The 11,813-nt window shown below is 41.9% G+C and overlaps 1 protein-coding gene across 2 annotated transcripts in view; it reads right to left on the reverse strand.

Annotated features, from left to right (window-relative positions):
- Positions 1 to 9,797, reverse strand: part of LOC106935079 (coiled-coil domain-containing protein 85A-like) — a 23,567-nt gene extending 13,770 nt beyond the window's left edge. Inside the window, exons 1-3 of one of the 2 annotated variants that reach the window (XM_015015356.1) lie at positions 9,013 to 9,797; positions 5,399 to 6,461; positions 734 to 4,996 (exon numbers count right to left, since the gene is read on the reverse strand). In XM_015015356.1, the coding sequence (XP_014870842.1) occupies positions 4,806 to 4,996; positions 5,399 to 6,461; positions 9,013 to 9,255 (1,497 nt within the window). In that variant the 5' untranslated portion in view covers positions 9,256 to 9,797 and the 3' untranslated portion in view covers positions 734 to 4,805. Of the gene's footprint in view, positions 1 to 733; positions 4,997 to 5,398; positions 6,462 to 9,012 lie in introns of those variants that run through there. The other variant, XM_015015357.1, reaches the window with a different exon arrangement.
- Positions 9,798 to 11,813: the final 2,016 nt, after the last annotated feature.

The following is an 11,813-nucleotide window of genomic DNA, read 5'->3' on the forward strand; positions in this document are numbered from 1 at the left end:
CCGACCCAACTCTCCAGTCAATTCAGTAAAATATCATGGTCAACAGTGTCGAAAGCTGCACAGAACCAGCACTGTGGTTCTCCCACAGTCTGTATTTATATGGATATCATTGAACACGTCTCCGTGTCATTGATGGAGACGGCCGTCTCTGTGCTGTGGTGAGCACGAAAACCAGACTGGAAGGAGTCAAACCGATTCATTATTGTTAGGAAGTTATTTAATTGTTTAAAAACTGCTTTTTCAATAATTTTGCTGATGAATGGGAGGTTGGAGATCGGCCTGTAATTCTGCAGTAGTTTTGTCTAGATTGTTCTTTTTTTATCAGTGGCTTGATAACTGCTGTTTTCAAAGCCTGGGGGAAAACACCTGAAGACAGCGATGAGTTCGCTATTTGGATCAGATCATTAGCAACGACAGGCAGGACTTAAAGAAATGTGGGAGTAGGACATCCAGACAGCAGGAACTGGAGCTTAATTGACTTATAATCTCTTCAAGGTTTTTATAATTTAGTAGTTGAAATTTTGTCATTGTTCCTGAATTTGTTTTGTTTGGGCATACCATTGGTACTGGCTTTGTAGAGGATGTGCAGATTAATCCTCCGATCTTTTGAATTTTCTCTGAAAAGAAACTGGAGAACTTGTTGCAGGCAGCATTAGATTGAAGTTCAGGTGTTAACATCACATCTATCAGAGCGCTTCATTCAAGCCTTTTCTACATGCGACAGACGATTGTGCCTGCAAGCCTCTAAAACAAGAGTGCATTGGCCACTGCAGAACAACCTTAACCAGTTACTGAGATGGCTGGGAGCTGGGCGGAGATCTAGGTGGAGGTTGGGGTAGTTTCGCACCACCACCATTTCGATCTGACCTATGTGCCAGAACCTAATAATCTTGTCTTTCTTCATCTCAAGGTCAATTGTTTAGTAAAATCATGAATTGTTATAAGCAGAATAAGTATGGAAAGTTACTTGGTGCCCACTGAATTATTTAGCACACCGACTGCAGTGGAGACAGACCTTCAAAGTTAAAGACCCTTCATTTGTAAAGGTACTAGTCTGTGATGGAGGCTCCCTGATTAAGGTTTACACTGGCTGCATGCAAAACAGCACCAAGAGGAGGGGAACTGCTCTCAAAGATGGGGTTGCTAAGAAAGAGAGCCATGTGATGTTGGAAAAAAGAAATGAAAACAGAAAGAATAACAGGTGGAGGAGATGGATGAAGATCAGAAGATGAGTATCTTCTTGTGCAGGAGCAATGGATATATTGAAAGGCAATAGAAAACCATTAACACCTATAGATTAAATGAATGATTGATTTTGTGAATACAATGATAAACATCTATTGTTTCCCTCTTTGCTGATAGCAACTATTTCATAAAATATTTCTGGAGCTTTTTTTTTTTAACTTGTCCTGTCTGTCAGAATTGTTGTCTTTGTGTCAACTTGAGGCCCAACACATTTACTTCCACAAGCAGAGCTGGAGGAGCCATTTATCTTGTTTTCCTGTGTTTATGCCCACAAGGGTGTGTATTTCATTTTGTGTACTAAGTGCGTTGGAAGGGGATGTGGTTGCTTAAGATCAAGATTAATTCTGCTCAAGTGTTGCTAATGGTACGGGGCTGTGTGTGACTGCTGTGCTTAGTTTACAGTTATGGTGGATTTATTTGGTTCTAAATGGAAATGAGAATGTAAATGGACATTGTGAAGGAAATAAATAACTACGATTATAAGTCAAAATGAAGATTTGCATAGTTCATTTTCATTTCAGCATTTCTGATGGCTTGACCCTCCACAGGGAAACCTTATCTTCATCAGTCTAACAGTTACTTCCCTGCATGTTTAATGATCTATTTTATTGCTCACATAGCTGTGGCCTACCTGTTATGAACTACTTCTTGCTTAGATGGCAAGGCCCGGTAATTTTACTTTTCTTCACCGAGAAATCTACCAGCACTGCTTGTTAAGAGCCTTTGTAATAAAGCAGATCAACAACTCGTGTCCCCTGGTCCACAGAAAGGACTGCACGTTCCGAACTGTAATCTTCTTCTGAATTTTTCACATTGTGCTGCAAGAACTCTAATATGAACAACCGATGCTCAGACACACACGTACAGCACTCATTCCCAATCTATGGCTGTGGTGATGGTGCTCTGAGACTGAGGGAAATGTGCGAGCATCGTTGGGAATTTACTTAGCAGCGCGGCACAGCTGATGTAATTCTCAAGGGTCTATAGGTTACAAACCGATATCTGTCTGGCTCTGTGCTTCACGCTGCTCCAAACAGATTACTGTGAAACAAGAGGTGAGAGAGGGAGATAGGAAAAGACAGAATTAAATGTAAATGTGCAGCGTGCCAGAACAACTGCGAGCTTTCTGGAAGCTGACTGAAGTCCAGCTGATTTTATTCTGAAGACGCACACGACTAACAGACTCATGCTGTGCCTTTAGGCGGCACGTCCAAAGGCACATGTGCTGCTGTGTCTGCTCTAACTGTTCCTCCCTGGATGCAATATTCTAAGAACTGCTTCTGAGTGGAAGAACATTTCTAGAAGCTTAAGTACCCAGTTGTCAACAAACTTACAATAACAATGCACCAAACAGAAATTCAAATTCAAAAGTACTTTATTGATCCCAAAGGGAAAATAAATGTTGCTGTAACTCGTATTCAATTCAAAATTCATGACAGAGTTATTTTAAGTATAGAGAAAAATCTTAAAATGGGTCATATTTATATTCTTCCACCTCTTCTCCCATGACGAAAATAGGATTTGGCCTAATGCCTTTTCTCCTCAAATCTACATGACATTGTTCTTTCTTTCAATGCCATGCCACAAAGCAGTTCACGAACTCTCTGTGCTCAGATTCTTGTCCATCTTTGATACACCTGACAATTGCAGAATCATCTGAGTATTTCTGTAGATAATGGGAGTCTGACTCCCATTATCAGTCTCCGATCTGGAAGCTTGAACTGTACAGAGAGAAAAAGAATGGTGAGAGGAATGGTGAGTGCCCTGCAGTGCTCCTGTGTTGCTAACCATCTTGCTGTTAGACAGACAGTCCTTCCCTTCAGTCTTACAAACTGTGGTCTGTTTGTGAGGTACAGACCACAGTTTGTACCTCACAAACAGACTGTTGAGGCCTCCGCCGGTGTCTTCTGGAGTTTCTAACAGAGCAGATCAGGTTGAATTGTGTTAAATGCACTGGAGAAATCAAAGAACATGATCCTCACAGGGCTGCCTGCTTTGTCCAGATGACAGTGGGTTTGTTGAAGCAGGTATATGATGGCGTCTTCACCGCCGACTCCACGGGCAATAAGCAAACTGCAGAGGATCCTGATATGTGCTTGTCTGTTTACTCAGGTGGGCAAACAGGAGTCTCTCCTTCATGTTGTGGAATGTAATGGGGCGTTCACACCAAACGTCTGCTTTACATTCAAAATCTATGTGGAGGCGTGTCGAGCATTTAGCGCAGCGTGATTTGGAGAGCTTTGAGCGTTTGATGCATCAAGAGCGTCCAACGTGTCCAACAGAAAACAATGGCTAGAGCTGACACATCTGACGTGCTCTCGACGCGCCTCCACATAGACTTTGAATGCAAACCAGACACACGAAACGTTAGGTGTAGAGCAAAATGTCAACCATCTGGATTCAAAGTGCAGACGCATCGAACCTGAAGCGTTGGACAGATTTTTGACTTGCGTAACATGTTTGGTGTGAACGCACCATAAGGGCAGCAGATCTATAATCATTGTTGACTGAGTTTTCTGCAGTATCTTTTAGTGACTACTTTCAGTTTTCTTCGTTGTTTTCTTTATATAGCTTTGAACTTTTAGTACTGATCCTGACCAAATCAACCTTCTCTTTAGGAATAAAATGAGAAATTTAATAACGTTAAATGGTAAAAGGCATGCATTTATATAGTGATCTAACAAGTCAAAGATCTCCAAAGTGCTTCACACTTCAATCAGTTATTCAGCCTTTCATCTACCGATGGTGGAAAGCAACATTGAAGCCACAGCTGCTCCGAGGCAGACCACCGTGCCCTCCGAGCCCCACCGTGCCCTCTGAGCCCCACCGGGCCCTCTGAGCCCCACCGGGCCCTCTGAGCCCCACCGGGCCCTCTGAGCCCCACCAGCAGGCAAGACGGGTGAAATGTCTTGTCCAAGGATAGAATGGCTCGCAGCTTGAATGAACCGGAGATTTGTTTCAATGGGTAGCAAATACTTTAAAGCTTTAAACATTTTTAAGAAACTCTCCAACCCTGAAGATACTTTACTTTAACTTCCTGGATTTTTTTTCCACTTAGTAACAACAGAAACACAAAAGATTGTGATTGTGAATGCAAACTGGTAGCTCCAATTTACTAAATAGTGAGTTTATTGATTGCCAAGAGATTTTTTTTATGTATTTGATCAGTCAGATATAAAATGCTTGATTCCAGTCAAAACTAGTTCCAGAATGCATCTACAACAGAATGAAGAACATGATGAAAACAGTATACTATTCACTAATATCATAGACTGATATTAATGTCATAAGATAATCAATATCACATCCACGTATTTTTAGCATATTGTTTTAAGATGTTTGGCTCAATTGATTGAAGTTAATAATGCTATCAGTTCAAATGAGCAGGACGAGCTAAATGCATCACCATGTTTTGCTCCCATTCTTTCACAATAACTATTTGCAAGGCAGCTATCAAGACATTTCCACGACTCTGCTTTGATAAACTGCCATCAATTGCTGGCCTGTCAGACCAAATCATGATTAACATCATCTGTGCATTAAAATTAGAAAAGGACTCCTCAGAAGGCCAATATGTTTCTTGTTCTGTTTTTTTTGTTGTTTGTTTTGTTTTTTTTTTTTATGCACAGTCCAGAACGTATAAGATAACAAGGCACAAGGGCAATAATGTGCATGTGTAAGCAGCTCCTGGCTGCTGCTGCTGATTCTCTCTGCTCCTGACTGAGCAGAGACAAAGCTGAGAAAAGTATTCCTGTAGGAGTGCAACTTGATCATCAGCATATACGTGAACACACACACACACACACACATACACATATATATATATATATATATATATATATATATATATATATATATATAGATACAATACATGTATCTGTATTGAATTGTTCAATAATGGGCCATCTATTCGATACGCACCATGTATCGAACAATTCGTCTGCTCCACCTAGGCTTCATTATTCATTATTATCATATCTTCCTTTAACATCTGAATCAAACAAAATTAGTATTGGCAGGTCAAAGCTTTGCAAAAACTGAAAACTGGATATAAAATTCTGATTATTGCATCTCTTCTAATGATAAATATAGCAATCTGGGCTAATAATTTAGCAGTAATATTAATATATGAATTAAGAATGAATGTGCCTACCGTTGTACAGACTCTGATGATGGGTGCTCATCTCCTCTCCAACAGCCCTCCTCTGAGCCCTCTCCCTGCCCGGGGACCCGCCGCTGTGCCTTCCCTTGTTGTTCTCCCCTCCAGGGCTGTGATGGAAATTATGGTGGTGCCGCATAGACTCTGGACTCCCAACAATCACCCGGCCTTTCCTCAGGTACTCCAGGGACCCTGATGTGGGCTGCTTAGCTTCAGGACCTTTGCAGCCAGCCCCCAGATTGTCTCCCTGGAACCTCCTCTGACTCAGCTCTGGGCTGGACTTAGCCGATCCCTTCCTGCAGCCTGGTGACGCGTTCCCTGACATCAGAAACGGTTTTTGAGCTAGTAGATCAGAGCTGGAGGGTTTGGAGTTGGAGTCACAAGGTAGCCTGGTGGGGGATTTGCTGTTTTTCTCAGGCCAAGGTCCTCCAAGCCCATAGGGTGCTAGGTTTATAAGGGACCCGCCACGGGGGCGGCAAGACTGAGGGAACGTTTGGTACTCAGGGGTTGAGCTGTTTCTCCTATCTGGAGATTCACACATATCTCTATGTTTCTCCAAGGAGGAGTACCTTGGCCCTGATCCTGGGCTCGCACTGGAGCTCAGGGTAGGTGACTTGTGGTGTGGTTTATCGGGGCTATCCGTGCTTCCTGCGCTGGAGGTACTACTCCCATCGCCAACGTCCCGCAACAAGCCAGGTGTAGGCCCGCCCCCTCCGAGCTGAGACAGGCTGTTCTGGCTGTCTATTGAGCTCCTGCAGCCGGGATCTCCCTGGGTGTGGGCCCCTCCTCCAGCTGTGGCAGCGGCTCGCTCCTCCTCCAGCATAAAGCACACCTCCTTCAGCTCCAGATTCTCCTGGACAACCTCCATCTGCCGCTGCTCCAGCTCCTTTAACTTCTGCAGGTAGACGGCCACCTCCTTCCTCATCAGCCCCGCGCTGAAGCGGCCAAGGCGCTGCCACTCCCGCGACACCCGCTTCCCCTTCTGCCGGTCGTCATCCAGGAAGCAGCACAGGTCCCGCAGCTCCTGGTTGTCCTCCTGCAGTTTCTGGTTCACGTCCTGGTTTACATAAAGACAGCACACACACACACACACGCACACACACGCACAAATAGAGAGCAGATAAGCAGGGAATGACGTGCACATTTCTGTTGTGACTGATCATTTGCTGACAGACAAGCCTCTCCACTTAATATTTTTAGCTACTTTCTCAAACCCAAATCACATTTTTTTTTTACCTTTTGAACTCTTTGGATAAAATGATCAAGGACAAATGTAGGTTTTTGCTGTTAAAGTGAAACTGAAGCTGCAGGTAATATCTGATCCAACTATTAAATATCTGTGCTGACATTTCTCAAGATAAGTCCAGATAGAGAATCGATAACCTACAGAAAAACATCATAAAGAAAACAGCCAAAAGCAGACGTTTTGCCTCCTTGTCCTGACATAGCCACTGGTCTATTCCAATTTCAGTACATGGTGTAAAACATAAATAAAAACGCAATACAATAATTTGCAAATTCTTTTCAACTTACACTCAACTGAATTCACTGCAACGGCAAGACATTTAATGTTCAAACGGATAAACTTTATTGTGTTTTTGCAAATCTTCACTTATTTGGATTGACCTGTTGCCATGTTTGTTTTGTATAAACAAGGTTTCCTTCAGAAAACTTGCCAAGTCTGGTGGTTGGGGCACTTTGCAGTCATTCATCCAGCGGTCCATTGTGATTTTGAATTAAAAAATGATTAAAGTTGACAGGAAATTTGAAAATATCACTTGGTGATTATGTGTTATTGAAAGATTGGAAGATTAATACCTGAACACCAACTGTAAAGTCTTAGAAATTGCAGACATTAAAAAAAACTAATAAATAAGCAATCCTAAGCCTGGTGGGGGCACAAGTAAAGCCTGGTGGCCTGCCAGGCTTTACATTCCCCACACGCAGCACAGGGAAGTGCTGCGTGTGATTCACACATTACAATACTGAATTCCACCTTTCCTTTATGAGTTTAAAGTTTATTTGTGCAAATGACAGGTATGATTGTGACGTGAGTGGGTTAAGCACATGTGGCAGATGGATCACCTATAGAAGGAAAACAGGAAGTTACTGGCAGCAGTGGCTCAGCCGATGCCCCTTTCAGGAAGTTGTGACTGAGCGATAGAACCCAATATACCTGAGATTTTATGTTACAGATTTACACAAAATAATGCATATTTGTGAAGTGGACGGTAAATGATGAGTTTACATTTAATTTTTTTAAGTATAGAGAAAATCTTAAAATGTGTCTTCCATCTATAGTCCCCGAGAGCCAACACTTGGAACCAGCTCTGGCTACAGGTCCGGCTGCAGGTCTTTTTGGGTTTGTCTCTACCAGCTCTAAACATCCAGACCAGGTTATCAAACTCAGTTTCATTTTGGGCCATATCAAAAATCTCAATGTTCTTAAAGGGCCGGTTGTGCCAGAATGTATAGATAAAACCAATTAAACTGTTAAAATATTATTAAATAGCTAACCTTCCAGGATTTTCTGATTGTTTTGGTGGCTTTTGTAATCAAAATCACATATTTTGCAATGCTAATTTGGAAATATTTGTAAGGAATTTTTTTATATTTGTGCTTATTTGTATGACGTCAAATGTGGTTCTTTATTTCTTGCTGTATCGGTCACACATTATAACTTGATGTCAAATAAGGCTGAGGCAGCAGTGACTTAAACCCATTGTTTGACCAATTTTGAGAAAAACTTGCAGTAAAATCAGAAAGAAATGTGGAGATCTGTTGATTTTGTGTAAATTTTGAGGATTTGTGAAAAAACTGGAGGGACTTACTGATGTAATTTGGAGTCTAGAGGGCCACATAAAGAGCTAGGTCGGACCAGATTCGGCCCCCGGGCCTTGAGTTTGACACGTGATCTAGACTATGTCAGTCTGTATGGACATCTATGTTCGTTCCTCTCCATAAAGCAGATGACGCTCATTCAGATCGTATGGAGAACATCTGTGAACATCTGTTTAATGACTTCACACAGATTCTTAAAGAGATTTAGGTCTGGACTTCAACTCTTCAACTCTTCACTTGCCACCCTGTAAGTGTTCAGACTGGGTGTCCTGCTGGAAGGTGAACCTCCACCCTCGTCTCCAACCTTCCACAACCTCTAACAGGTCATCATCTTCTGCTATCGTTCCGTGTTGAGCTCTATCTACCTTCAAGTCAACTCTTATCTCTCTGCTTCTGAAGTTTGCTTACATTGGATTTTATTCAAGCGTATCCATGTAAATGGGGCTGAAAACAAATGCACGCCAACTCTTATTATTGCATTAGTTGAAGAATTTTTTAAAATCACGAAGTGCTACTTTGAGTCTGTCACATAAAATCGAGTGAAATTTGTGGTTGGAACTTGGAAGGGAAAAAAAATGTGGCAAAAGTTGAAGTGGTGTGAATACTTCTGCAGGATGTATTTGCAGCGTTTCATTTTGACATTCCACACAGATGTGCACCCTGACAGCATGCTCGCTCGCTCCTCCTGTAACTAAACGAGTTGAAACCCTGAGGGGGCCCCTGCTGCTGCTCCTCTGCTCCCCGGGCCCCTCCCCACTCTTCCTCACCTTGAGACTCCGGATCTCCGTGAGGTGCTGCTGAAGCCTCCGGTTCACCTCACGCATCAGATTGCCGTGCTCCACGATGACGGCCCTCTTCTCCGTCTCCGTCTGGCGCAGCCGCCGCACCAGCTCCGGTTTGCTCCACCTCAGCAGCTCCTGGTCGGGGATTTTGGCGACATCCTCCGCCGGACGCTCCGCGCTCTTGGACAGAGGCTGCTGCTGCTGCTGCAACGCGCCCTTCTCCATCATTCCGGTCAGGGACGGGAAAGTGCTGCGTGTGGTGAATCCGAGCGAACCCGAGCTCAGATCACAACTCGGATCCTTTTGCACGGTCCTCTCTTTTGCCGAACTATGTCCGCGAAATTACATCCCGCTCGTTTCGACCCACGCCCATGTTGCAGCTTCAGCTCCAGCACCCGCCCCGCTATATTCATGCTGTTAGAGCAACCTCCTGCAATCCGGCTGAAACTCCGAACAGAGTCTGGAACCGGCTTTACAGGGCGGGTTCCTCCAGGTGCATGCCGGCCCTTTTGCGCACTGCCGTTGCTCAGTGCGCACTACAGCCGTTCGACAAATGAGGAGGAGGAGGAAAAGGGGGAGGAGGAAGGGGGGCTGCAAGGAGAGCAGGCTGCAGGTTCCTATCCAGAGAGCCAGGATGATAAGGTGTGGTAGTGATGACAATAACTCGGATCCTGCTTCAGTCCCGCCCTCTACACTAAAGCCACTTGGTCTTTTGGCGCCACCTAGTGGACACTAACAATTATTAATTATTGGCCCAGTTATTATTAATTATTGGCACTGTTTTTCTGTTGATTATTTTTATTTATTTATTTATTTATTTATTTATTTATTTATTTATTTATTTTATTTTATTTTATTTTTTATTTTTATTTTTGCAAAAAATAAAACCCTTCTTTGGTTCACAAAAAAATAGTAAATGTGCAGCATATCACCATATTTTTTTTCACCAAGGTCATTTCAAATTAAATAACAGCTGTGTGTGGGTCAAATCTCTTTTTTTCACAGTCCTCTACTTTTACTTTGCAACATGATGCTAACAAAAACACCTTCCCAGAAGGAAGGTCAAAACAGGTCTTTATGACTCACCAACAACAAAATCTGCAGAATGCGATGCAGCCGGTTTGCGAGCCAAGACACGAATCTAAAACCAAACAAGTGATAACTGATAACAACAGAGCAAAACCAGAGAGATATACAACCAACAGGAAAACAGGAGCTAAAAGTGATGAAAGAAAGCAGCAAAAATGATAAGGAACCATTAACAAACACCACACACTTAATACTATATTTGTGGCATTGGACTAATTTGCGATGCCTGCTCCTTAATGGAGAGTAATGAGTTTATTGGTAGGTTCAGCTGTCGCTTCCTTTCCTCCAGCTGATCATTTCCTTTTAAATAGAACCAGAATTACTTTGAAATATAACATTTGCTAATATGACAGTACAAGCTGTTTTTATTTCAAACCTGACTCAGTTAGTTGTTAAGGTCAATGACTAACATTGCAAGTTGAGTCAGTGGAAGTCAATGACTTGATGCAGTCTGCTGGGTTTCTTTGGTTACAAATCATTTTCAACTACTTTGGATAATGAATTGAACTTACTGTACCGTTTGATAACTAGGACCAATTTTAACGTAGGTCTGACTGAATTTTTTTGTAACACGTTTCAAGACATTTGTTGTGATCTGGCACTATATAAATAAATCTGAACTGAATTGAGCAAAAGATTTTCCCTGATGTCCTTTGAGAATATTCTCAGAAGCTCCTCTCTGGAAGCTGCTGTTCTTTTCCCCCTTCATGTGTAGTGCGAAGATGGTTTCCTCTGTTCTGATTAATATATATTTTATTTTGGTGTTTGAACTATTAAAATACGCAGCTGTTTTTAGAAGGAATTTCAAGTATCTGCAGATTTTAGCTGATTGTGTATGGTTGAGGTCAGACAGCTGGTTTTCTTGTATTGGTAAGTTGCTTCTTAGCCATTAGCAAGTTTAGTGGTGAGTACATGAGCTTGATTGAAAGCCTAAGACCCTCCTCCCGGTTTTGATTGGTTATTTCTAGTTAGTCAGAGCGATACATTTCTTGAGACCGCAATAGTAGGACATGGAGGCAGTGGAGAAAATCGATCTTTTCACAAATGATCTGTCTCTTAGCATACTGTCTCAACATGGTGACAGTTGTAACAAATATATATAAAAAAACATATATATTTTATTATAAATGTTGCATACTGCAGCTTTAATAGTAATGAGATAGCATGATGGGAACTTTTTTTTACCTTTGCAGAAATATTATCGGAAATATTATAAAGCATTGGTTGCAAGTTTTAACCCTACATGTAAAAAATCCTATTAAAAAAAAAAGAAATCCCCAAAAACTAAATAAATACTGACCACACTGGAAGTGGGTGTAAATGTAAATTTCTCCAAGACAACTAGTATGAATTTGAGATTTTATTGCATTTTCTAAATTATCTTGAAGAGACAACCACTTTCCTAGTAGCAACAAGAAAAAGTCAAATTTTAAGAGAAACTGATAAAATGCATAACACATACAACAAACTTTATTTACATCTCCCAGTACTAGTAGACTGGTTAGCTAATTCATGCTTGCTGGTTTAAATCTCACTGAAACACTTTCACAGGCATTTGCATCATGCACTAATTCATTGCTTTCAAAAAGGATGCATGCGATGGAAAATAATTTGTAATTGTAAAGCACACACAAGCGAACACCAAATATGTGGGAGGGGTTGTTTGACTGGATCATCTGGATTTTTAAGAGGATGAG

This window comes from Poecilia latipinna, unplaced genomic scaffold (genome assembly GCF_001443285.1).
Source record: "Poecilia latipinna isolate Pla-1442-1.1 unplaced genomic scaffold, P_latipinna-1.0 Scaffold1904, whole genome shotgun sequence".
NCBI lineage: Eukaryota > Metazoa > Chordata > Actinopteri > Cyprinodontiformes > Poeciliidae > Poecilia > Poecilia latipinna.